General features: G+C 46.2%; 1 protein-coding gene across 1 annotated transcript in view; it reads right to left on the reverse strand.

The window, feature by feature from the left end:
- MAPK8IP3 (mitogen-activated protein kinase 8 interacting protein 3) overlaps positions 1-16,846 on the reverse strand; it is a gene marked incomplete at its 5' end in the record, with an annotated part of 78,541 nt that extends 61,695 nt beyond the window's left edge. Inside the window, one exon of the mRNA XM_082313849.1 lies at positions 16,529-16,846. Coding sequence (XP_082169975.1) covers positions 16,529-16,846 — 318 coding nt within the window. The remainder of the gene's footprint in view (positions 1-16,528) is intronic.
- Positions 16,847-22,865: the final 6,019 nt, after the last annotated feature.

Consider the following 22,865-nt stretch of genomic DNA (forward strand, 5'->3'; position numbering starts at 1 on the left):
TTTCACCTGATAGTGACTCATCTTGCTCTTCAATGCCCCAAGTGACAGACGCATGGGTCTGACGGTGGTCTGAGCAACGCTCACCCTTTCTCCCAGAAGCCCTTGCCTTCAGAAGACCCATCTCCAGGTGACCCAGGTCAATCCCAGCTACAGCACCTGAAGAGCGAACCCCAGATCCCCCTGCAGCTTGGATGCTCCCCAGCGGTATCGACGTGCAGTGAAATCCCAATACATCTCTGAACCATATAAAAGAGACCCCAGACAGCAACTGTGCCACAAGAAAATATGCATCAGTAAGTGTAAATTCTAATAATAGCTCCTATCTTCTCCATCTCAAAAGGATCTTAGTTACCGCAAACAAGAAGTTGCTATATGTCAAGTATGAATTTTATAAGACACAGTTCAAAGGACCAAACTGTAACTCTCCCACAAGTGCACTGACAAACAGCAGATAGTCCACAAGCTGAAAAGAAGTTCAGCTGCAACTGTGAAATGAAGCAATCAACAATTTAAAACCCCTGACTACACTACACTTTTAAACACTTACAGGTAATTAATTTACCATCTCAAATTTCATGCTTGTTCAAAATCTTATCCCGCACTTATCACCAAACTCAGCAAATCACAACTGCGTTCTCCAATGTCTCTTGTTGTACTGTGTGGGTTCCCCATTTCTGGTGTGTTCAGCAATTATGCAACCACAGTCGTGATACCCGTGATATAGAAACTCTTACATTTTCACTGCAGAGCTTGGCCTGAAGTTCAAACTATATTCACAGTACAACTTATGTTACACATCAGCCTTGGGACCAGGAGGTGTTTTATACTAGGAATGCATGATTATATTAATAATTCCATATTGAATACTTAAGATACGTAACACTGATTCACATGAAGACGCTTACACATAAATATGCATTTAATATGGAAAAATAAATATCAGCCTTCCTTGGCTGAAGTCTCCGACCTCAAATAAAGCTGACAGTGAACAAGGCCATTTATTAGCAAACAGACAAAACATCATAAAAGAGAACAACCCCTTCCACCTCCTTCCTATTTTTTCTGACACACTCTAATGCCATTTTAGCTGTATTTTTAACTTAGTTTTTAGAGTTTATTAGTCCAGAAGGGCACACAGCACACAGTTTTGTGATGGAAAGATGCTCTGAGCTATGCCCTGTGTCTGAATTTTTGCTATCCTCTCCAAAGACAAATGCACTCTTGAAGGAACATTTCCATCTCCATTAAAGCATACAACCTTCTAGTGAAATAACATTTCCTTTACATCTGCAGAGCTTGGAGATAAAGATTTTTGTTCCTGTTGCTAACTTCGAGAAGTCAAAAAGACATAGATACTCTATAGTCATAGATTGGCCTTTGAGTGCCTTCTGTGAAATGAAAGCCTTTTTTGTTGATTTATGCAAAGATTACCATCTCCTGTATTCCTGTTCCAAGGGATCCGAGTCTTTTTCCAAAGGAAGATCACTTTTCTCTTAAGATGCTCTCTGTGAAGTAGGCCTGGTCCTACAGCACAGCCAGGAGAGGCAGAGGGGGCTCTCCCACACCCTTAACCCTGCTCCAGCTCTGCCCGAGACACGGAGTTTGCCCATCCTGCTGCTCACATCTCCTGGTGGGACTAACGACATGCTTGCTTGGAACAGAAGATGCGGTGGCAGAAAGGGGTGCACAAAGAAGGGATGGGCTGCTAATGGAGTTCTCGAAACTGCCTTGAGAACAGCCTTGTCCCATATTTCCATCGGCAAGCATGGCCAACAAGAAAGGAGGTGCAACTGTGAAGTCTTGCAGATGGCACAAGACCAGGAGGTGCCATCAGCACTAAAGAGAACTGAACTATCACAGGGGGAGAACTGGATGATGCCAAAGACCAGAGCAATACTGGGACTGAACAGCACATGAGCGCAAGGGCACACACACAGAGACAGCCATTTCTGCTGTGATGAGGAGGGTTGAGAGGAAGGAGCTGATGACAGAACAATTAGTTCATCAGGCCCCACGGTGACATGCTCTGGGCCAGATGCAACTGCAGCGTGAGGAGGGCAGAGAGGGGACGGACATGCTGCCGCCTCCTGCCACTCCATGTCACACAGACTGCACTGGACCACGCTAACGAAAGCGACAGCCCTCAGATAAATCCTATTACTAGGACTTTGAAAAAGGCAACGTGACACTGGGACACTCCTGGGAGAGAATTCACACCACTGCACGAAGCACTGGCGAGATGTACCCGGAAAACCACCCGTTATTCCTCCTGCCTTTCTGGGAGGATCAACCCAAGCACCAGATGTGGCTAAGTGTTACTCAAGGAAGGGGGGAATGAGGGAATCTGTAAAACAAGTCTAGGCTGGCTCGGTGACACACGGGCACCTCCACGCTCGCAGGACGTGCAACACAGGTCGGCTCGCCCGCCTTCTTCAGCGAGGGAACAGAGAGCTTGGCTCCAACAGCTAGCAAAGGGAGACCAAGATAGGACAGGACCAGTTTCCATTAACACAGCAAAGACGTAAGTATTTGACAGAGGCAAAACTTACTAACAGTGAAGGACAATACTGGCACAAGAACAAACCAGTAGAACCAGGCCATGAATTAAAAAAAAAAAAAAAAACAACACTCCACTGCAATTTAGAAGAAGGTTACCTTTCAGAAGAGTAGAGGCAGGAGATTTAACTAATGGTTTTAAGACAAAGCTTGATATATTTATGAAACGGATTACATAACTCAATTGCCTGCAACACCAAGGGACTGGACATGCTGACTCGGGAAGTCCCATCCAGCGTTATTGTCCTAGGCTCTTAATTAAGAGTGGGTGTCTTTCTAAGAACGCTAGAGGCAAAACAGTTAGAGATTTGGTGCAAAAATTACCATGCGGTAAGAAGTCCATAGGGATCAAGTCTGGAGTAACTCAACTTAAACCAAGACACTCCCCAGCTGTACAGCTACACATACTATAGCTACATACATATTTAATACTAATATTATCTTATATGTTTGTGTGTGTATAAACAGATAAACATGATAATAGATCATTCAGTATTAAAACAACAGGATGAGTGGATGCTGGACACCCATCACGTCGTGACACACCCAGGCCTCCTGCTTCACACACTGCTTCCACAACAGGCTGTACAACGAAAGCTGGACACTTGGACAGAGGCATTCTCAGTAAAATTACATGGTAAATACTAGATTAAGGTAACTTTCCTTATTTCAAGAATGTAGATGCTAATTTCCTCCCAAATCATAGAGATCATCACACCACAAGTGCAGCAAGTGGAGAGCACCCAACAACCACTGTCCAAACAAACTCTTGCCTCCCTGTTTTTAATTTCTTTCTGAATTTTTTCATGTATGACATTGCATTATTGAAGTCACAGTTTTCTGCTTCCTGCATAGCTTAGCAGGAGCCTCCATTCAGGGAGAAAAAAGATACTGATGCACTGTTTTTAAATGTTGAACAGAAACAGAGCATGGATAACAATGGATAATGAAACAAACATTTTAAAAAGGAAGAAAAAATCAAAATTATGGAAGCTAGTAATGTAACCTTTACTTTCTTTATGAGGACTAAAATGTATTTGTATGTCTTTTTTTATCTGGAATTATGGTGCAAACCACGTGGCAATTTCGATCCAACTCAGGCTACACACTACAAAAATCTCCCAGCTGAAGGAACGAAAAGGAAAGAAACCAGGGAGGTGAGACTAAAGTGGGGCTGGGGTAAAATGTAGGCAGTGTTTCAAATAAGTGGAATTACAAAGATTCTTCAATTGCATTTAATGCTGCTACAAAAGGTGGCTGTGATGAAAAACTGTGTTAAACCACATAACTATCCCGAGAGGTGCTCAAATCATTATTTTACAGATTTAAAAAATTGTAACAAAGTGAGTAGAAGATTTGCCAAAGTCCACTGTGCAAGTGAGCAGCAGAGCAGCCATCGAGACCCCAGCAGAACAGGCAGCGGCTGGTGGGAAGGGCAAGGTCCGCTGCCTGCACACGCGTGGCAGGGCCCGGGAACAGGGGTACAGCCCCCGCTGAAGCCACAGCCACCAAGGAATGAAGCTGACAGCCATCACCAGATGGACAACCTCAACACCACGGCCCTGATCAGCGCGGCAGTCGATGGAGCCTGTGATGTCCCTGAAGCTGAACGCGTGGCACGTGTTCTGCTGGACCGGGACCTCCAGAGAGAGGACAACCAGTGAAACCAGAGACCCGGCGCAGCCCCGGCAGGCGCCCGCAGCTGGGCCACCACAAACGCTATCTCCCCTCTGCAGACCTGGAGGTGCCGCAGGACTCTGCCAAGGCACCGCACTGGGAAGCCCCTCTGAAGCAGACTTCTCCACTTATGCTAGTAAGTAGATTTCTGGAGGCAGAAGGCACCTAGTACAAGGCATATACAAATCAATGGATAAAAATAACAGTTTAGTTTAAATTGAATGTGCTTTTAAACACAAATGCTCAGAGGTTGATTGTGAAAGTACAGTAGTATCTGTTGAACACTATTATGTTCAAATCACAAATGAAAAAGTATGATTTCTTTAACAAAGTCTTTCACCATTTTCTAATAAAATGAAAATGCAGTAGGAAGTATGACTAATATAATTTCTTAAGCATATGTGTGTAAATACTGTATCTCCTTATTTTATATATACATAGGGCCAAATTGCATCAAACCAGTGAGAAACAACTTGTCCATAAAAGACTACAGAATAGCACAAAGTGATAAACAAAATAAAATAGATCATTTAGAGTGGGAAATCTCTATTTAAATAATTTAAATCAGTTAATGGAGCTTATTTTTGGTCACTCTGGTGTACTGAGGCTAAAACCGATACCAAATCCAAACTAGTATACCCAACACACCTTAAAAGCAAAGCTTTGTGCATGCAAATCTACCAAGCCACACACTCTTCATGTAGCTGTAACACTGGAGACGACAAATTCCTTGTGCCAGAAGAGCCTATTAAGCATTATGCAAAAGCGAAGAGGCCAGCCGCCACGGCCATCCTTCTGTATTTCTCTCAATACTTTTTTTTCATCCTTATTCCATGAACCTCTCTTACATCTTAAAGGAAAGGATATTTCTAGCAGCTATGTGTCATACTATATGGTACTGCACCTTCACGATCTAAATGAAAAAAAGAAATGTATTGGTAGCCGCTCAGATCTTCATAGGAAGCAATCCTGAGGTGTCTCAAAGCTGTACAGAACTTTCATCAATCTAGCAATACTTTTCTGAAATACTCAGCAGATGTAGTATCCGCGTCTGTTATAATGTCTTACAAAACAGAACATTTCTGCTTCCACAAGAGGGGCTTGGGGTCGGAATTCAACCCTCCTATTGGAGATAGGGTTAATTTCTTTTCTAGTGGAGCTTCAGATGAGCTTTATAACTAGACTTTGGAAGGTCAGATTTAGACCACGTAGAGAAAGACACCAGAAATACTCCATCATACCCAATATAAATCAGTGGATATTTCACTAACAAAAAAAATCCATTCCATATGGGCTTCTGGGGAGAATACTGAAACTTAGCAACAATAAATGTAGTGAAATGGGAAGGCAGACCCAGACAGAGGCAGTCAATTAATGCCATCTTCACCATGAAATATAAAACTCTAAGATTTAGTAAGAAAAACGCTACGTAATATATCAGTTACTTGAAAAATCTCCTAGCTCTGAAACCACTCAGTCTGATTTTAGCTCTGATGCTCTGAAACACAATCTATACAGTTTCCTTAAGTAACGCTGGAGGAGAACATATGCACCAAATTAAATGCTGAGAGCACCGAATTCCTCTTAGTTTTACCACCCCGGGCACCTCTACAATGAATACCACCAACTCTGCCTCCCCACTCCTCAACCGAGGGAACAGACCCCTGCCTTCTCAACTGCAGCTCTGAAGCAAAGAGACAGACCCAGAACGCGGTATACGAGATGTGCCACGTGAGTAACCAGCAATTCTCACCATCTTCCAGTCCTGCGCACGCAGACACGCGCGTCTGCACGCACCGCACACCTTCTGCCTTACTCCCCATCTCCATTTGCTATGACACACCGAATTTAGATTGCTCGTTCTTTAAACATGTCCTAGTGTCCCACTTTCTGCAAGACGCAATGTATTTTACAAGGATTAGCAGCTAAATAAAAAAAAATAGAGGATTCTGGTTTAGCTCAACCAAAACATATATGTGGATTATTTTCCAAAGCTATCATTGATTGGTGACAGAAAAATGTAAAATATCCTGAAACAACATCTCTCTCCATAGTGGGAAGGGGAAGGTACTTCTGCATAACCGAGTTCTTCTAAATGTGTTGTACATCATCTTGTATACTTCTTCCAAACGCGCTGCTCATAAATGTGTGACAAATGAGCCCTTTCAGTCCTTTTTCAAGCACAGAATCCCAGAACCAAAAATTTCAGACAGACTCTGAAAAAAGAGGGCAAAAAGCTGACATGCCTCTGGGCCATACACCTTGAAAATACCCAATCATTAACAGATCAGCTAACCTTCCTGTTTTAAATTAGGATTTACAATTACCTTTTGGGAAAAACTCAGCATGTGTCCAACAGGAAAACCTTTCCACAAAACACTGCAGAGCGAAGGGCAGGCAAGTCTGTTTTGATGCTGCGACGTTGCTTCCCCTCTCCAGGGGGATGAGCAGGTCTGCTCTAGCACCGAGAGGCAGCTAGCATTCATGCCGCAAAGCAGAGTGGCTGAGGTTGGGATGGCCAAGCCCCAGGTAGAATGGGAAAGAAAAATAAGAGCCCGAAATTGTTTTTGTCAGACCCAGTTGAGCCTTGTATCCTGCCCTGAGCAGGCCCTTTCAAATCAGGGCACTGGGAGAGAAGGCAGACGCCAGCAGCTGTCCATGATCAGTGGAGACCACATCATGATCCAGCTCAGGAGCAAAAGGTCCAACGCTTCCCATTGATACCTGAACTAAAGCAATTTCTCCTGCAAAGCAAGACACAGCTCCAAGGATACCATTCTGGACACCTTACGGCCAAACAGACTGCGGTGAACTGCAGACAAAGAGAATACCACACCCAATGCAGCAATTTTGAAGGGTGACCACCTCCTTGAAGAAAAGAAGAGATTTTCTATCACTAAATACAGAAGAATTGCAGTGTTTGCCATGGCCCATGCATGGTATCTCTGGACATGCAGATTACCTGTCAATCTTCCTGACTTCCATGTGCAACCTCAGACTGACTGGACTAGAACTGAAATCACTGTTGATCGAGAAGCGGACAGATGAAATGGCAGCCCTGCACACGCCCGTGATTTTTCTTGAAACTTCAGCCATCACAGTTATTTAAATTGATTTGCAATGATAGTAAGGCCGAATCTTCCCAGACCTTCCTGGCTTTTGTCTTACAATCCTACCTCCTGAAAACCCAATGCTAAGTTCTGCCTTCATGTACCTAGCACATCCCAACAACACCCTTGAAAAATCCACCTGCAGAGCCATGAACAAAAAGGGACCATGAAGCAGCCTGCTTCATTTCATCAAGAGGAAAAAAAAAAGCTTCTCATCAAAGCCTGCTTGGGGATTACAATCTGACTTATGTGGGTAATCCTGTTGAGGGGAAACTTGACCATAACCCCAGTTCATCAACTAACATCCAGAATATTACCGCGAATTGCTCTTTAAATAAAGTAACACCTCATAGTGCTCGCTCAGATTAATTTTGCTTTAAAGGTAATTTTTAATAACACACACTGATCTTTATGAATATTAATAAGTGCCATAAGCTTGAGTGACATAAAGAGGATTTGTATGAAGCATCTGTGTTTGGATATAGATTTTTTTCCTCCAAGATTAGTGAGAATAAAGTAAGGTTACCAGATGGCAAGGACTGATGGGCATTACGTTTGGGAAGCCTGACTCCTCATAAAGAAGTGATTGAGAAATACATGTCATGTGGTCAGTTTCTACTGCCTGTCACAAATTTATTTTCTTAGCTTTCTTTAAATTAATAAAACTTGTAAACTGAAGAGTCTCCAAATTCATTTCATCTAATCAGTGCGGACTTCATATCATTTATTAGAAAAATTCAGAATAACTTACCAAGCGTTTTTAGCAAGTGGCTTTCCAGCAACTGTTTGTCCTATAACAACATCTCTAATATGCTAAAAAAATCTATAGTTTTTACATTAAAAAAAAGGCATTCTGCTCACAAACTTTTTATAAGGAGAAGATCAAAAAAGTAGAGGGAAGGACAAGCTGCTTCTGCATTTCCAAGAGCATTTTTTCCTCTGCCTAACCCCAAAGCATTACATCTTGTATTTTAGCTCTTAGTCTGCATTTGATCCACTTGGCATCCCTCCACCAGACCAGCTTGACTTCTGATCAGCAGAATGATACATCTCTTCTGCATCTCAAAACCAGCGCTGACTAGCCCACCCCGAGACAGATCCCGTGGGAAACGGGGTCCCGGGAACAGAGCAGCACATTCTGCATCTTTCAGGACGCCGCGCTGCTGCCAGCCTGGGTTTCATCCGCGCTGTTGCCCCCGTCCCCACCCTATCACGTGCCGACCCGCCTTACTCCTGATGGAGTGATGCCCGAAGAAGGAAGCAAATAAAAATGGGCAGACTGCCATAATACTAAAATCGTACTGTGGAGAGGGAAGAGAGTGGCTGCTGCCCTTAAACCTCTGCAGACGGTCTCTTCCCTGCTGTTCGTTCACAGAGGTAGGGGCAGGGCAGGAACCGATCCAGAACTGCAGCAAACCCTCCTGCTTGCAGAGGCAGCTCTCAAGCCTCACAGCTGAGCAGAGAAAAGGCACCATTTAATTATTTCCCAGCAAATGCCCCTCCTTCACCTTCAGGGGGAGGAAAGAATTATCTCTATCACTGCTATCTGCATTAACATCAATCCTAGTCCTGCATCAGAAGACAAGCAACGGGATGTTAAATCTTTGACTTACAATCCTATTTAGTTTTATTGCTACAGTTCTTTGTAAAGAAGGGCATGCTCAGAATCTAAAGATTACCATCCTTCACACGGTGGATGCGCTGATCGTAGGCCAAAGCAGTGATGAGGTTGTCACTATTGGTAAGGATGGCTAGTAGCTTTATTTTACCATTTAAGAGGGAAAGGAGAAAATTTGAATCGTTATAACTAACGCTGTCTACTTAGATATGAAGTTGAAACACAGGCGTCTCCAGAAACATTTCTTGTTGTTGCTTTCTTTTTAAATATATGGAGTTAATTTTATTATCTTCACTTGCTGAGTTTTAATAATAATCTGCAATATTGTGATCGATTCTGAATCATGTTCAAGTGATACCACTGACAAAAGACATAGGAGAAAAATGAGAAAAGATTATTAATATCCCAATGATTTAAGGTTTGTCTCACCCAGAAGACATGAGATCAATCTACAGACGCTCACACTTGTGTTGCTTTTTACTTCTCAACAGCTAAATGCATGTATTTTGGAACCTTACAACAAGTAAGGAGGGAAGTATCATAAATATGAAATCTAACATTTGCATGCTCAGTAGAAAAAAAATCATTACAAATATCACAGTACTTTTCACAAAAATTAAGAATCTAGTTTCTCCAAGACCAACAGCTTTTGTAAATCAAGACAATTGCTAAAGAGGAGTCAAGGTAAATTGGAAGAACCCTCTAACAACGACACAGATTCTGCTGCTCATTCTGCTGGTGAAATCTGACAGTGCCCGCAGGCTCCAACAGATGAAGAGGATTCTGAAGAATATGGAGACAGATCTTGCACATCAGCGGCTGTGCAGTAAGTCTGCATTTCATGCTTGCCAGTTACTTTCAACTGCATATAGTGGAAAGGATCCACGTGATAAGCAAAGCCTTTCTTTATCTGGTATCTGCTATTCCCAGCTGCTTTTCTCCTTCGATACTATGAGGTCACCATCAAGCTGCAGAAATTCCCATTAATCAGCTATTTGTGAGGTCAGGTTTCAGGGTGGGGAAGCAGAAAGTGCCTTCGCAGGCTGCGATTCATTTCACGGAGAAAGAAAACACAAGGCAGAAAGGGGAAGGGGGCTCACAGCGGAGAACACCAGAGGCTGGAGCACAGAGCATTGCTCTTATCACCCTTCCTCACCATCTTCTTGAAGGGAACTAGTGTACGAGGGAGGGACAATATTTAAAGTATCCCTTAAACTGCAGTGAGGGGGTGATTTTCAAAAGCCTTTTTGTTGTTTGACATGCAGATAGGAGCTAGTGAGCTTGCAATATTGAGACCCAGCTGGAAAGCTCCAAGTACTTCAAGCCACACAGAAACATGCGGAAACTACAGTCCATGCCTCTCTCAAACGACCATCTCTTCCCAAAGCGCTGCCCACTGATTTTCAAACAAAACACCGGAGGCATCTCCAACTATTACATAAAATACTGGTAAGCGAACATGCTTAGCATGTAAAATAACAATGCAAACAGCAAGCCATAAAGAGGAAGCGATGGCCACGGCAACATGCCATGAGAAGACTGAGATGTTGCTTTTTTTTGGAAGTGGGAAAGGATGACACCCAGGTGTCTCTCGAACACCAGTCCCACAGTGGCAATGCCAGCAGAGGGCTTTTACAGCTCACATCCTTTTTGGGTCCACCCCTGGGGAAGCACAACCCCAGGCATCAGTATATGCTGGGGCCACCCAGCTGGAAAGCAGCTTGGCAGAAAACTGGGGGTCCTGGTGGACACCAGTTGAACATGAGCCAGCAATGTGTCCTTGCAGCAAAGAAGGTGAATGGTGTCCTCCGCTACTGCCAGCAGGTCGAGGAGGTGATCCTTCCCCTTTATTCAGCGCTGATGAGGCCACACCAGCAGTGCTGTGTCCAGTGCTGGGCTCTCCAGTACAGGAGAGACAGGGACATACTGGAGAAAGTCCAGTGAAGGGCCACAAGGGTGATGAAGGGGCTGGAGCACCTGGAGAAGAGAAGGCTCAGGGGATCTCATCGATACATATAAATACCTGAAGGGAAGGTGCAGAGAGGATGGAGCCAGGCTCTTTCCAGTGGTGGCCAGTGACAAGACAAGAGGCAATGGGCACAACCTGGAACACAGGAGGTTCCCTCTGAACATGAGGAAACCCTTTTTCACTGTGAGGGTGACTGAGTACTGGCACAGGTTGCCCAGAGAGGTGGTGGAGTCTCCATCCTTGGAAATACTCAAATGCTGCTTGGACACGGTCCTGGGCAACCTGCTCTGGGTGATGCTGCTTGAGCAGGGTGGTTGGACCAGATGACCTCCAGAGATCCCTTCCAACCTCAACCCCTCTGTGAGTCTGTGGAAGCACCCAGAGCACAGATACACTCATGGGGAAGCCCAGAAGATGACAACTCAAAAGACAGCCCACTGGGAACATCACACGCAGCAGCACACACTGCTTCAGGGGGTCCCTTCCCTGCCAAAGCCCATGTCACATCACTCAGCAGCTCAGACCAGCACTGCCCACCTCTTGGTTGGGTCCAACAAGTCTTTGAGAACCACAGCCTGGAAGGCTCTGCCACACGGTCGCATGCCAGCTCCTCACTCCCAGAGCCGAGCAAAGACCAAACCACGCTGGTACGCGCAGCATCGCCTGCCCTCCAACACCTGCAGCCTGGAAACACACCTACCACCACAGGCAGAAGAGTCATCGTTTAGAAACAGCCGCCACATTTACCGAGACAGAGGTTTCTTTCACCACTTTCCGATGGAGGTTGCTTCCAGGTGCTGGAATGCCGTAGCGCAGAACACAAGCTACAACAGCCTTTCACAAGGGGGTCAGACCTCCTAACCAGCACTAGGTACTTCTTTCTATACCATATATATATGCATGTTAAATGAGCATTAACTGATGATGCAAACCAATCGACCAAGATCTTGCTTTGCTATTAAGACATGTAATTAATCATATTTTGGGAAGACCCTGAGTATTAGTATTTACAGCTGGACTTGATGATCTTAAAGGTCTTTTCCAACCTAAACAATTCTATGATTCTATGACAACGCACTTTTTGTTTCTTTGGACAGCCACCACCATTCCCTTGTGGTGTATGAAATGCCACTGGAAGCAGTTTTCATGCAATGAGAGGTCCAAAGGCCACCTCCACGCCTGGCAGAGATCTGCGTTGCTTTTCTGACCTCCAAGAAGCAATGCTAACGTACGCCAACCGGCCCCATGCTTCTGTGCTTCCCGTCTGTGAAACCTTTTATGTGCATTTACACAAGCATGTTCATCTTGGAATTAGTGCCCAAACATGACTGACAATCTCTGCAGAAACCAGCATTTAGGGCACGTGGTGGTGGTTTTCTTCAAGGGAATAAGAATCCGGAACATTAGGGAAGCAGCTTAGATACAACAAAATATCTCATTAAGAGTGGACCCAATAAAGCTTGTTTTTCCTGGGGATTTCTGCTGGTGTGCCCTAGCCCTTTCCCCGTCCCACCTCTACCCCCGCGTGTCTTCTGAGCAGACACCAGGAAGAGACGGCATTTGCATGGGCTAACGAGAGCTGGACCCACCTGCCCCAGACCTGCTGACTGTCCTGCTGCCTGCTACTGACCTGCACGCTGGCAAGCTCTGCCTGTCTCTCCTCCAGGCAGGATCTTCATTTGGCCTTTCTCTCTTTTGCTTTTCACAAAAAAAAAAGAACCAACAACCCCCAACTAGCCCACAAATATGGCTGAAAGTAGTCACCAGCTTCCTAAGTTATTGGGAGCGACTGCCTAACAGAGCGATCACACAATCGTCATTTCTTTAAGGAATCAAGCTAAAAACAATACTTAGCCAGTAAAAATAAATAAATACCATGTGTTAGTATACACCACCACAAATACCAGGGCCACAAAGGTGGTAAATGGACTGGAGGCTCTTTCATAGAAGAGGCTGGGACTCTTCAGCCTGGAGAAGAGATGGCGCAGGGAGATCTTACCAGTGTGTTTAAGTACCTGCTGGGAGGGAGCGAGGACGAGGGAGCCAGACTCTTCTCTGGACAAGAGGCAATGGGCACACATTAAACCACACCAAATTCCACCTGAACGCAAGGAAGCACTCTTTCACTGTGAGGGTGGCCAGACACCGGCACAGGCTGCCCAGGGAGGCTGCAGAGTCGCCCATCTGTGGAGACGCTCAGACTCTGACCAGACACGGTCCTGGGCAACCTGCTCTGGCTGCCCTGCTTGAGCAGAGGGTGCTGGACCAGATGATCTCAGGAGGTCCCTGCTGAACTAAACAATGCTGTGATTCCATGAAACACCACAACATGCAAGCAATAATTACCCTATGTTCATACATAATATGAGACAGATGGAAGAAAACAAAACCACCAAAAATCTGGTGCAATCCCACATCTTCAGTAGCTCAGAGCTCATGAAAAACTGGAATGTTGTGTGTTAAGCCCCATAATCACAGAGACTGACAGCACCGCCTCATTTCAAGGAACTTCTAATTTCAATCCACTAGGTGGATTTCAAGCCTAGGTGCTTCTGCTGTCCTATTTTAGGACAAGAGGAAAATACGGAGTCACTCTGCAGCCCAAGTGTTTAGAAAATAATGTAATAATTTGCTTTTGTAAAGATTGTTTGAAAAGATAATATACAGAATCATCTTAGAGAAAGAGACAGAAAAGCACTGAGAAGGAAAGCTTTCCTTTACAGCATTTAGCGCAAGTGAAATGAAAGTTGTTAGAAACAGGCCTAATTTAACAAAACATACCTATAGAGTCTGTTTGTGCACAATTTCTGCATAAAGATGAAACAGCAAGATTTGATGGTTCTGCAGCAGTGGTAATGACAATACAACACACATTTTTATGCCAGAGAACAATGCCCACTTGTGGTTTCAGCTACTTTGGAATTAATAAACTAAATTAATAAACTAATTTAACTAAATTAATAAAAAAATAATAAATTAATAATTATAACTCAGGGTCTTTTGACACAACATTGCAAGAGAAGAACAGAACAGTTTTTCATCTCCAACTCCCAACTTTCTTTGTTGTAATTAGCATTCATATGCAGAGAGGAATCAAGCCTGGGATCCAATCCTGTTCCCAGAGGAGGATCCTCCCACTTAGAAGTGCAGCACAGGAGGCTGAACGCTGCTCGAGACGTGGGACGGACCTTCCCTGGTTACGATGCGCACTGCTATAGAACAGCAATCCACATCCTGGTGGGAAAAACATTTTTCTATTTTTTGATAATTTACAATTATCTGGGAGACAGCATAAGTCTCCATAGATTTTCACCTCCACAACATGTAATTTACTGCATAGTAAGCAGCCTGTGGGAAACAGGTGCAGATAAATAATGTACTTTTTTTGTTATATGCAGAGCGCAATAACAGCCACATATTCCAAATATGGCCTTGTAACAGGGATTATGTAGAGGCAGAATACTCATTTGTTCTCATAAAAAGCACATTATCTATTCCTTTTTGGTAACAAGTCTCCTCGCAGTCACTTTTTTCCCCCACTTACATTGAGCTGTGCATAAGGATGACAGAGTATCGTCATCATCATCGGTACTTCTGAAATCTCAGCAAACAGTATCCTGCTATGGCTCCCGAGTTTCCTTGCAAGGAATGTAACTGTTGTCACTACATTTGCTTCCAGAAAACACATCCTCTATATCTAGTAAGTCAAGAACAGAAATCCACCCGAGTCCAAAGATGCAGCATCATTCCAACTGGACTGTTCCGTTCCCCATTTGTAGTCCCATTTTTTTCCCCATAAATAGGGCACTTTTTAAAAATTTTATTTCTCAGAAGCTGCAAAATACTGTCTCTACGCAATGTCTAATAAGTAAAGTCTCATGTACTCAGAACCATTTTTCAATCCCTACATGCATTCAAAAGAATTTTAAAAGATTATTTATTAGCCCATTAATACATAATTAAAACTCAGGGCTAAAACTTTAATTGGCTCTCACTCTCAGCATTAGTGATGGACTGCAAGTATCCTCCTCCTCAAGTTAGCAAGATTCTTGCACACGACTATTAAGCAACAAGAACAGGTCTGTGAAAATACTGCCTGGTGCTTTCCATTGTTCTCCAGTTCAAAAGCTAATTACCCCTAATTAATGACCCCTTAACAAATCAGAACTTGACTCCCAGTAAGACTACTGAATCTTAAATCTGCTCTTTCTTAGTCTAAAAGATGGAAAAAAACCACTTTTTAAGAAGTTGGGTAGTGACACAAGGATGATGTGATGGCGATGGACTTTCTCCACCACCAGTGCTTTATCCCGGTTCGCAGACTAGCACTTCAGGAGGCTAAACAGCAAAGCCTCTGCTTCACAGCCCTCATTTACGGCTGAAAAGACGCTCTCAATCTCAGCAGGGACAGGCGCAGATGCAGGAAGAAGACAGAGTGCAAGTCACCTCCCCTCTCTGTTTTGCCTACAGCTGAGTCTTTGTAAGCCAAGGATTTTCATTCCTTTCCATCAGAGGGTTTTGTTCCTCTCATGATCCACTTTCAAGTCCCCCCTCCCCGCTGAGCAGCTCTGATGTGGCTCCCATGGGAGCAAATCCATACTCCGGGAAACTGCAGATGCTAACTTAGGAAACTATTTTATTAAGGTTCAAGGTGTAGTTTTGGCAAAAACAAGTTTCAAAAATGAGATGCTATACTCTAAGGGTAATTTCTTGCTCCAACTAAATAGCTTACTGCTGACGTTAAAAAAGCTGTATGGCTGCACAGGCATTATCAGTTTTAACACGTATTTTTTAAACCACAAATTAGCACAAATATCAAGTCTGCTACGTGCTGTTGGCATTGCAAAGGGAATTCTCCAAACCCACGGGATGGCCGCGATTTTGTTTAGTTTTTTTCCTCTCCCGCTTTCGCAGGGGCGGATCAGCTGCAGGGGCACCTGCCCGCGCCGCTGCGGGGCCCGCCGGGACGGGGCGGGGGGGGCCCGCCGGGGGGGCGGGGGATCCCGCCGCGGGGGGCGGGGGGGGATCCCGGGGCGGGGGGAGATCCCGGGGCGGGGGGAGATCCCGGGGCGGGGGGCAGGGGGAATCCCGGGGCGGGGGGGGGGGGGGGGGGTGGAATCCCGGGGCTGGGGGCAGGGGGGGATCCCGGGGCGGGGGGGATCCCGGGGCGGGGGGGGGGGGGTGTCCCGCCGCGGGAGGCCGCGCAGCCCCGCGCCCCCGCAGGAAGGGACGCGTCTCCCGGTGCCCGGGCCCGCAGCCGCCCCGGCCGCCCGCGCTCCCCTTCTAGAAGGTACCGCCGGCCGCTGCCCCGGGGCTCCCCCGCCGCCCGGCCTCGCCGCCCCGCCCCGGGCCCGCCGCGGGGGCCCGGGGACGAGGGGACCCGCCGGCGGCGGCCGATGGAGGGGACGGGGCCGAGGCCCGCGGGTGGCGGCCCCGCCACAGGCCCGATGCGGCCCCGCCGCCGGCCCGATGCGGCCCCGCGGCCTCGCCCCGCCGCCCCCCCCGCGGCCCCTGCCCGCCCCTCAGCCGCAGCGGGGCCGCGGCGCGGTGCCCCCGCCCGGCGGGCGGCCAAGATGGTCGCGGGGCGGCGTCGCTCACCTCCTCGGCCTGCTTGCGCAGCGCCTTCTCCCGCTCGTACTGCGTGAGGAGCTGCTCGTTGTCCTCCCGCAGCAGCTCCAGCTCCACCTCGTGCTCCTGGTTGTCGGTGAGCACCGAGTCCAGGTTCTCCAGCACCGTCACCACCAGCGGCATCAGCTCCTTCACCACCTCCTCGTCGTAGCAGTGGATCAGCCGCTCGAACTCGCGGTAGATGCTGTTGGCGAGGCCCGAGACCCGCTCCGACATCACCGACCCCGAGCAGTAATCGTCGCCCGGGTACCCCCCCACGCCGCCATCGTCCAGCTGGATCTCCAGCATCCTGCCGGCCCGACAGCCCCCCGCTCCGCGCCGCCGCCGCTGCCCAGGCCGCCGCCGCCGCCGCCGCCGCCGCCAGGCGCTGCCCGCCCCCGCCCCGCCCGCCGCGTCACGGGCCGCGGGCACCGGCGGGGGCGGAGCGCGGCGGCGCCGCCCCGGGAGCCCGGCGCCGCCCCCGGGCGGAGACCGCGGGCGCAGAGCGGGGGGCGAGCGGATCCCGGCGGGCCCCGCCCGCAGCGCTGCCCCGCGGGGCCGCCCCCGCCCTGCCCCGCGTCGGGCCCGCCCGCGGCCGCCGGCGTCCCGGGAGCCAGGGCCGGGGGGTGGCGAGCGTCGGCTGCAGGCGGGGGCCCGCACAGCGCCCGAGGTCGCCACGCGTGGCACCGCAGCGCGGCTGGGCGTCACGGAGCGGAGCTGCCAGCAGCGCGGGCAGAGCACGGCGGGGCTGGGGAGCCGTCTCCCACCGTAAGGACCCGGCAAGTCTCGCTCTGTGCCGTGGTCCGTTTGGTTCATCCTAACGGAAATCCAAACCCGAGTCTCCACATCCTCACCTGGATCCCAAAGCACTCGGGGAAAATAAGTTGTCCCAGGCCCGGATAACGAGCTACAAGCTGGAGAGACCTTCAAAGTAGATGGTCTGAAGGTCACAGACCGGTCAATTCTTTCCCGTTCTCACTCTCAAACTCTCCATCGCCTAACAGAAACATAAGAAGCATTATCTAAACTGGATGTTGTTCGATCTGAGGCCTGATCTGGAAGGCCTCTTTTTTGAGGGAAGGGGACAACCTCCAGCCAGAAGAGTGTTAGAACCTAATTTTGCAACCCAGTTATTAACGCAAAACCTCCAAACACCTTCAGACTTGCAAGTCTCCTCCTAGCATCCATGAAAATCAGGGCACTCCTTTGCTCCATACATGTTGGTTGTTTCACTCTAGTTACTCAGCTATCTTTCCAAGACAAGGCAGCTGTAGTTACTGCAGTAAAAGGAGACAACGGCCTCTTCAGGCAGGGACAAACTGACAGATAGAACCAGAGGCCAGAACTGGCCAGCTGAAGTCCTAAAAAAATCCAGCACCTCAGCCCTTGAAAGTAGCAGCACAATCGCAGAACCTCATCAAGGGGTTTCTGTAAGCAGCAGCACGCTCCCACATACGGGAGGCAGCCTCCAGCACCCCCAGCGTATATCACAAAAGGCAAATTGATGCATACCATACTCATTTATGTAACACGTTTGTACACAGCTGAGAATGGCGTGGAAATGGGAAATAATGCTCCAAAACGCCTATGTTATCGGCGTCCCCTAGGTCTCACGGCTGTGAGGAGGGCATTTCATTACACTGTTATTCATCTTGATGCCCTTTTGCGAAATATCCTTGTGAATAACCTACTTGTGAGGGATATTGCTTTTCACGTTCTTAGCTGAGAAAGTAGAGAGATTCAGAAATATCAAGGACATACTTTACTATTCTTAACAAAGAAAAGGCAAATAAATTCAATTCTGAAATTATATATATATCTGAAATTCAAAAGCTTCTCATTTAGGCATTATAATTAGAAATAAAAATGGTTTAGAAGCTAGGTAAGCGATTTGCATCACTGGAAGAAATAAGCATAGGCAAATGAGAAAAAGAGATTTATTAATTAGCCAAGCTGTTACTGCCTTAAAAAAAAAATCAAGCCCTAAAAAAGAATTTAGTATATGCAAAATAACTGTTCAATCACCTTATGATCAGAAATATTCAAATAAAGTATCTGTGAAGTTCTCTGAAGGATTATTTCTTTCCACTTTCAGGGGGTTTCCAACTAACTGAAATTTAAGTCGGAACCAAAACTGTTGGAGGTTAATGGTGATAGTTGCCATTTCTAATTTTCTAAACAAAATCTTTCAGAGTTACAGGGCAAATTTATGCATAGAAAATATGACCTAATCATTCTTCAAGAGTTAAACCTTCCTGTGTAGCACCCCAATTTCCACTCCTCTGGCACTCAACCGCCTTTCGCCAGTGTTGACTTTTGTCTCTTTTAGGGGGGCAGAGCAGCCCCCGAGAACTCCTCAGCCGGGAAGAATGAACGACCACACAGGTATCGCAGTAGGATTTCAGATATTAGGGGGGCATTTTCGCATCGCTGGGGCAACGCTTCAGCCTGAGCCTAACGAGCAGATGCAGGACTTGATGCTAATTGTGCTCATTTGTGTTAGTTGCCTATATATTCACGCCCAGGAAACTGCCATGTGGCTGCATTTCAGGTGCCATTCATCCAAGGCCAGTCTTACTTTTTCTTCCTCAGAAGAGGAAGACTTTCTTTCTCTACAAGTCGAGAATAAAAAAAACAATTATTGGACAACTTAAGTGTTTAGGTTCTTGGCACATACACATTCTACTGTCCCTTTACAGTGATAGAGCTTTTCCTGAAGAATCAATTTGTATTTCGTCCAGTGTTTTTAAAAAAAATTAAAAGAAAAATGGCCAAAGAGAGGCCAAGAGAACTGTACGGTCCATTCCCTATAAGGAGACATTTTCAGTTTGGGTAGTAAAAGGAGGAGACCAAACAACTGCTTAAATTAACAGCTTAAAATCAGAAATAGGTTTTCAGATTTGGTATTGTTATTAACGGCTGAAAAAGTTGGATAAAAAAGACATACCTGTTTTACACCACCACTGAAATCTGCATTTTGCAATGCAACTGTGTTTAGACTAAAACAAGATAATATAACAAGTCTGGTTTTGTAGGCAAGCAATACTTTACAGCAGTAAAGAGTTGTTTCTATCTTTCTAGCTGCCTTTAAATAGTTTATATCATTAGAGTCCCAAATATTGGAATTTATTAGACAAACTGAACAAGCCAAAGTATATGTAGTCTTTCTGAATTTCAACTGGGCAAGGCTACACCAGTGTAAACACCATGACGGAAAAAGGGATATACCCCAAAGCTGCATATGATTGTGTTGTTCAGAGGAAAATTCAATGGTTCAATCTCCTAGAATATCATCCCAGATATTAGTGGTTGTTATTAGGCATGGGAATAAAATCTGCATGATAGAAAACAATGTGGAACATTTTGCTCACAGACGAACTGAGACGCCCACTTGCATTTCTACAGATGTATTGTAAAACAAGTTTCCCTATCAACACCAAATAAGCACACCCAACGTAACCGTCTGATGCTGGTGACTCATATTGTCCCCTAAACGCAGGAAAATGACATTTAATCTGAGTCTCCAACTTGCTTATTAAATACCTAGAAAAGAAATGTCCACTAAACCCGTATGCTAGTGCTTATATACATGCAATAAGTACTAAATCAGATAAATCCAATTGTTTTTTCAGACACTGTGTCAGATGCAGTGAAGAAATATGTACTACTTTCAAATAGGTCCTCATTTAAAAAGATATAATAGTGTAATTCAGATCTCAAACTTCTTCTGGAAAAAATTTTTTTTAAATTGCACAAGTGAGTGCTCTCGTATTTTTGTAAACAAAAGTCCAATTTAACATAGTTTTATGTGCATTTAAATGTTCCTTTCAGTGGAATTTATAGATAAATCTGTTGAGTTAGCATGCGGGGGGAAAAAGTGAAATGGAAGATTAAAGTGAATTGCTTACTTTCACAGAAGAGAAACGAGATCATCCTGGTTATAATGTAATCAGAGAATTGTCCACAGTATCAACTGGAAAATGTTTTTGTAGCCCCTGCAAACTAAACCGAGCACAGTGGATGAAATTCTCATCACCTAAACAGGGTCATTTTTTTATCAGTAACAGTAAATAAGGTAGCATCTAAAACTCCAAGTACAAGCCACAACAGCAGCATACTAAACATGAGGCAAACAAAGGCAGTGAGGTAAAAAATGGCCACATTCAGAATAATCTTGTGGTCTAGGAAAAACAAAATCCAGAAAAAAGTTTTGCAAAAATATGGGCAATTGGGAATTTTCCCATACAGCAAATGAAAACTAAACACTAAGGCAGCCAGTTGTACATAGCAGCACGTGTACGGGCGTATGTGACCGCCCCTCGAGTCCTGTGCTCAGCGCTGGGCCCCGCACCCCAAGGCGGCCATGGAGGGGCTGGAGCGTGGCCAGAGCAGGGCAGCGAGGCTGGGGCAGGGGCTGGAGCACAAGGCTGGGGAGGAGCGGCTGGGGGAGCTGGGGGGGCTCAGCCTGGAGAAGAGGAGGCTGAGGGGAGCCCTCCTCGCTCTCTGCAACGGCCTGAAAGGAGGCTGGAGCCGGGGGGGTCGGTCTCTGCTCCCCAGGAACAAGCGCTGGGACGAGAGGGAACGGCCTCAAGCTGCGCCAGGGCAGGGTTGGGTTGGGTATTGGGAAAAACTTCTTCCCCCAAAGGGCTGTCAGGGCCTGGCCCAGGCTGCCCAGGGCAGGGGCTGAGTCCCCATCCCTGGGGGGATTTAAAAGCCGGGGAGATGTGGTGCTGAGGGACATGGGTTAGTGGTGGGCTTGGCAGTGCTGGGTTAACGGTTGGGCTCACTGATCTTAAGGGTCTTTGCCAACCTGAATGATTCTACGATTCTGTGATTCCATATCCTGCAAGCGGAAGTAATACAGAACTGAGTGGGATTACAGCGATATGTGTATTAGTGATTTATGTAAGAAATATCTGTCTTTGGTGTGTATGAGTCCACAGATCCACAGCAACATACTCAGTAACTGCCATTGTACAAACACTAACCAGGTCTTACACCTTCTTGTGAATATTGTCTCTGGTTTAGAGATGGAAGAAACTGAGGCGGAAGCATTAAATGGACCACGCAGGGAAGGACTGCTAGAGCTGGGATTACACCAGAGGAGCTTTTGAGGGCTAAATGCAGATCTGGAGTCTGCACCTGACCTGTGTTTTCTTCTTTCTACGGCAGCGTGAAGCACTGCCGTGGCCGACAGCCTGCCTTGGTGCACTGGCGCTTCCTGCCTGTAACGGAGTCACCAAGGGAAGGGAGATGCCAACAGGGTTGTACTTGGACAGGGACCAGCTATTCCCTTCTGCAGCACAGCTACAGAAAACCACTGCAGGCAAACCTTGGAGCGGTCAGCCCGACCTTGGGCTCAGCTGACCTTAGACTGTGGAGTTGGAGTAGGAAGGCAGCAGGAAACCATCTTCTCTGCACCGAGTCCAGCCTGGCAGGATAGAGAAGTGAGGTGTTGATTTGTGGAAAGGCTCCCAACATACACGTTTGATTTAGAGCTCTTGAAGAAGAGTGTAATTCCAAAGTCATCATTAGCAATGACCTTAAAAGCTTCATATTACACAAAGGGAAAGAACTTTAAACCTACTCAGAAAGCATAATTGCAATGGGAGTATCACATCTCATCAGTAATTAACAGTTTTAAGCGTTATGACTGTTTCATCCTATGTTATGTCATTATAGCTAACTGTATTGCTAGCATATTATAGATTAATTGCATGACAGCTTTTAGAGATAGCTGCATTTATAGCAAAAAACCTGTTTGTCTCCCAAAGAAGACCTGACAGAGAAAGGAACAGAGTAGAGTAGAGTAGAGTAGAGTAGAGTAGAGTAGAGTAGAGTAGAGTAGAACAGGATAGGATAGGATAGGATAGGATAGGATAGGATAGGATAGGATAGGATAGAACAGGATAGGATAGGATGGGATAGGATAGGATAGGATGGGATAGGACAGGACAGGATAGGACAGGACAGGACAGGATAGGATAGGGTAGGATAGGATAGGATAGGATAGAACAGGATAGGATAGGGTAGGATAGGATAGGATAGGATAGGATAGAACAGGATAGGATAGAACAGGATAGGATAGGATAGGGTAGGATAGGATAGGGTAGGATAGGATAGGATAGAACAGGATAGGATAGGATAGGATAGGATAGGATAGGATAGGATAGGATAGAACAGGATAGGATAGGATAGGATAGGATAGGATAGAACAGGATAGGATAGGATAGGGTAGGATAGGATAGGGTAGGATAGGATAGGATAGGAGTAGTTCACTTGGAAGGGACCTACAATGATAGAGTCTGAGGTGTAACTGGTTATGGGA

This window comes from Platalea leucorodia, assembly GCF_965183815.1.
Source record: "Platalea leucorodia genome assembly, chromosome: 5".
In the NCBI taxonomy this organism is placed as follows: domain Eukaryota; kingdom Metazoa; phylum Chordata; class Aves; order Pelecaniformes; family Threskiornithidae; genus Platalea; species Platalea leucorodia.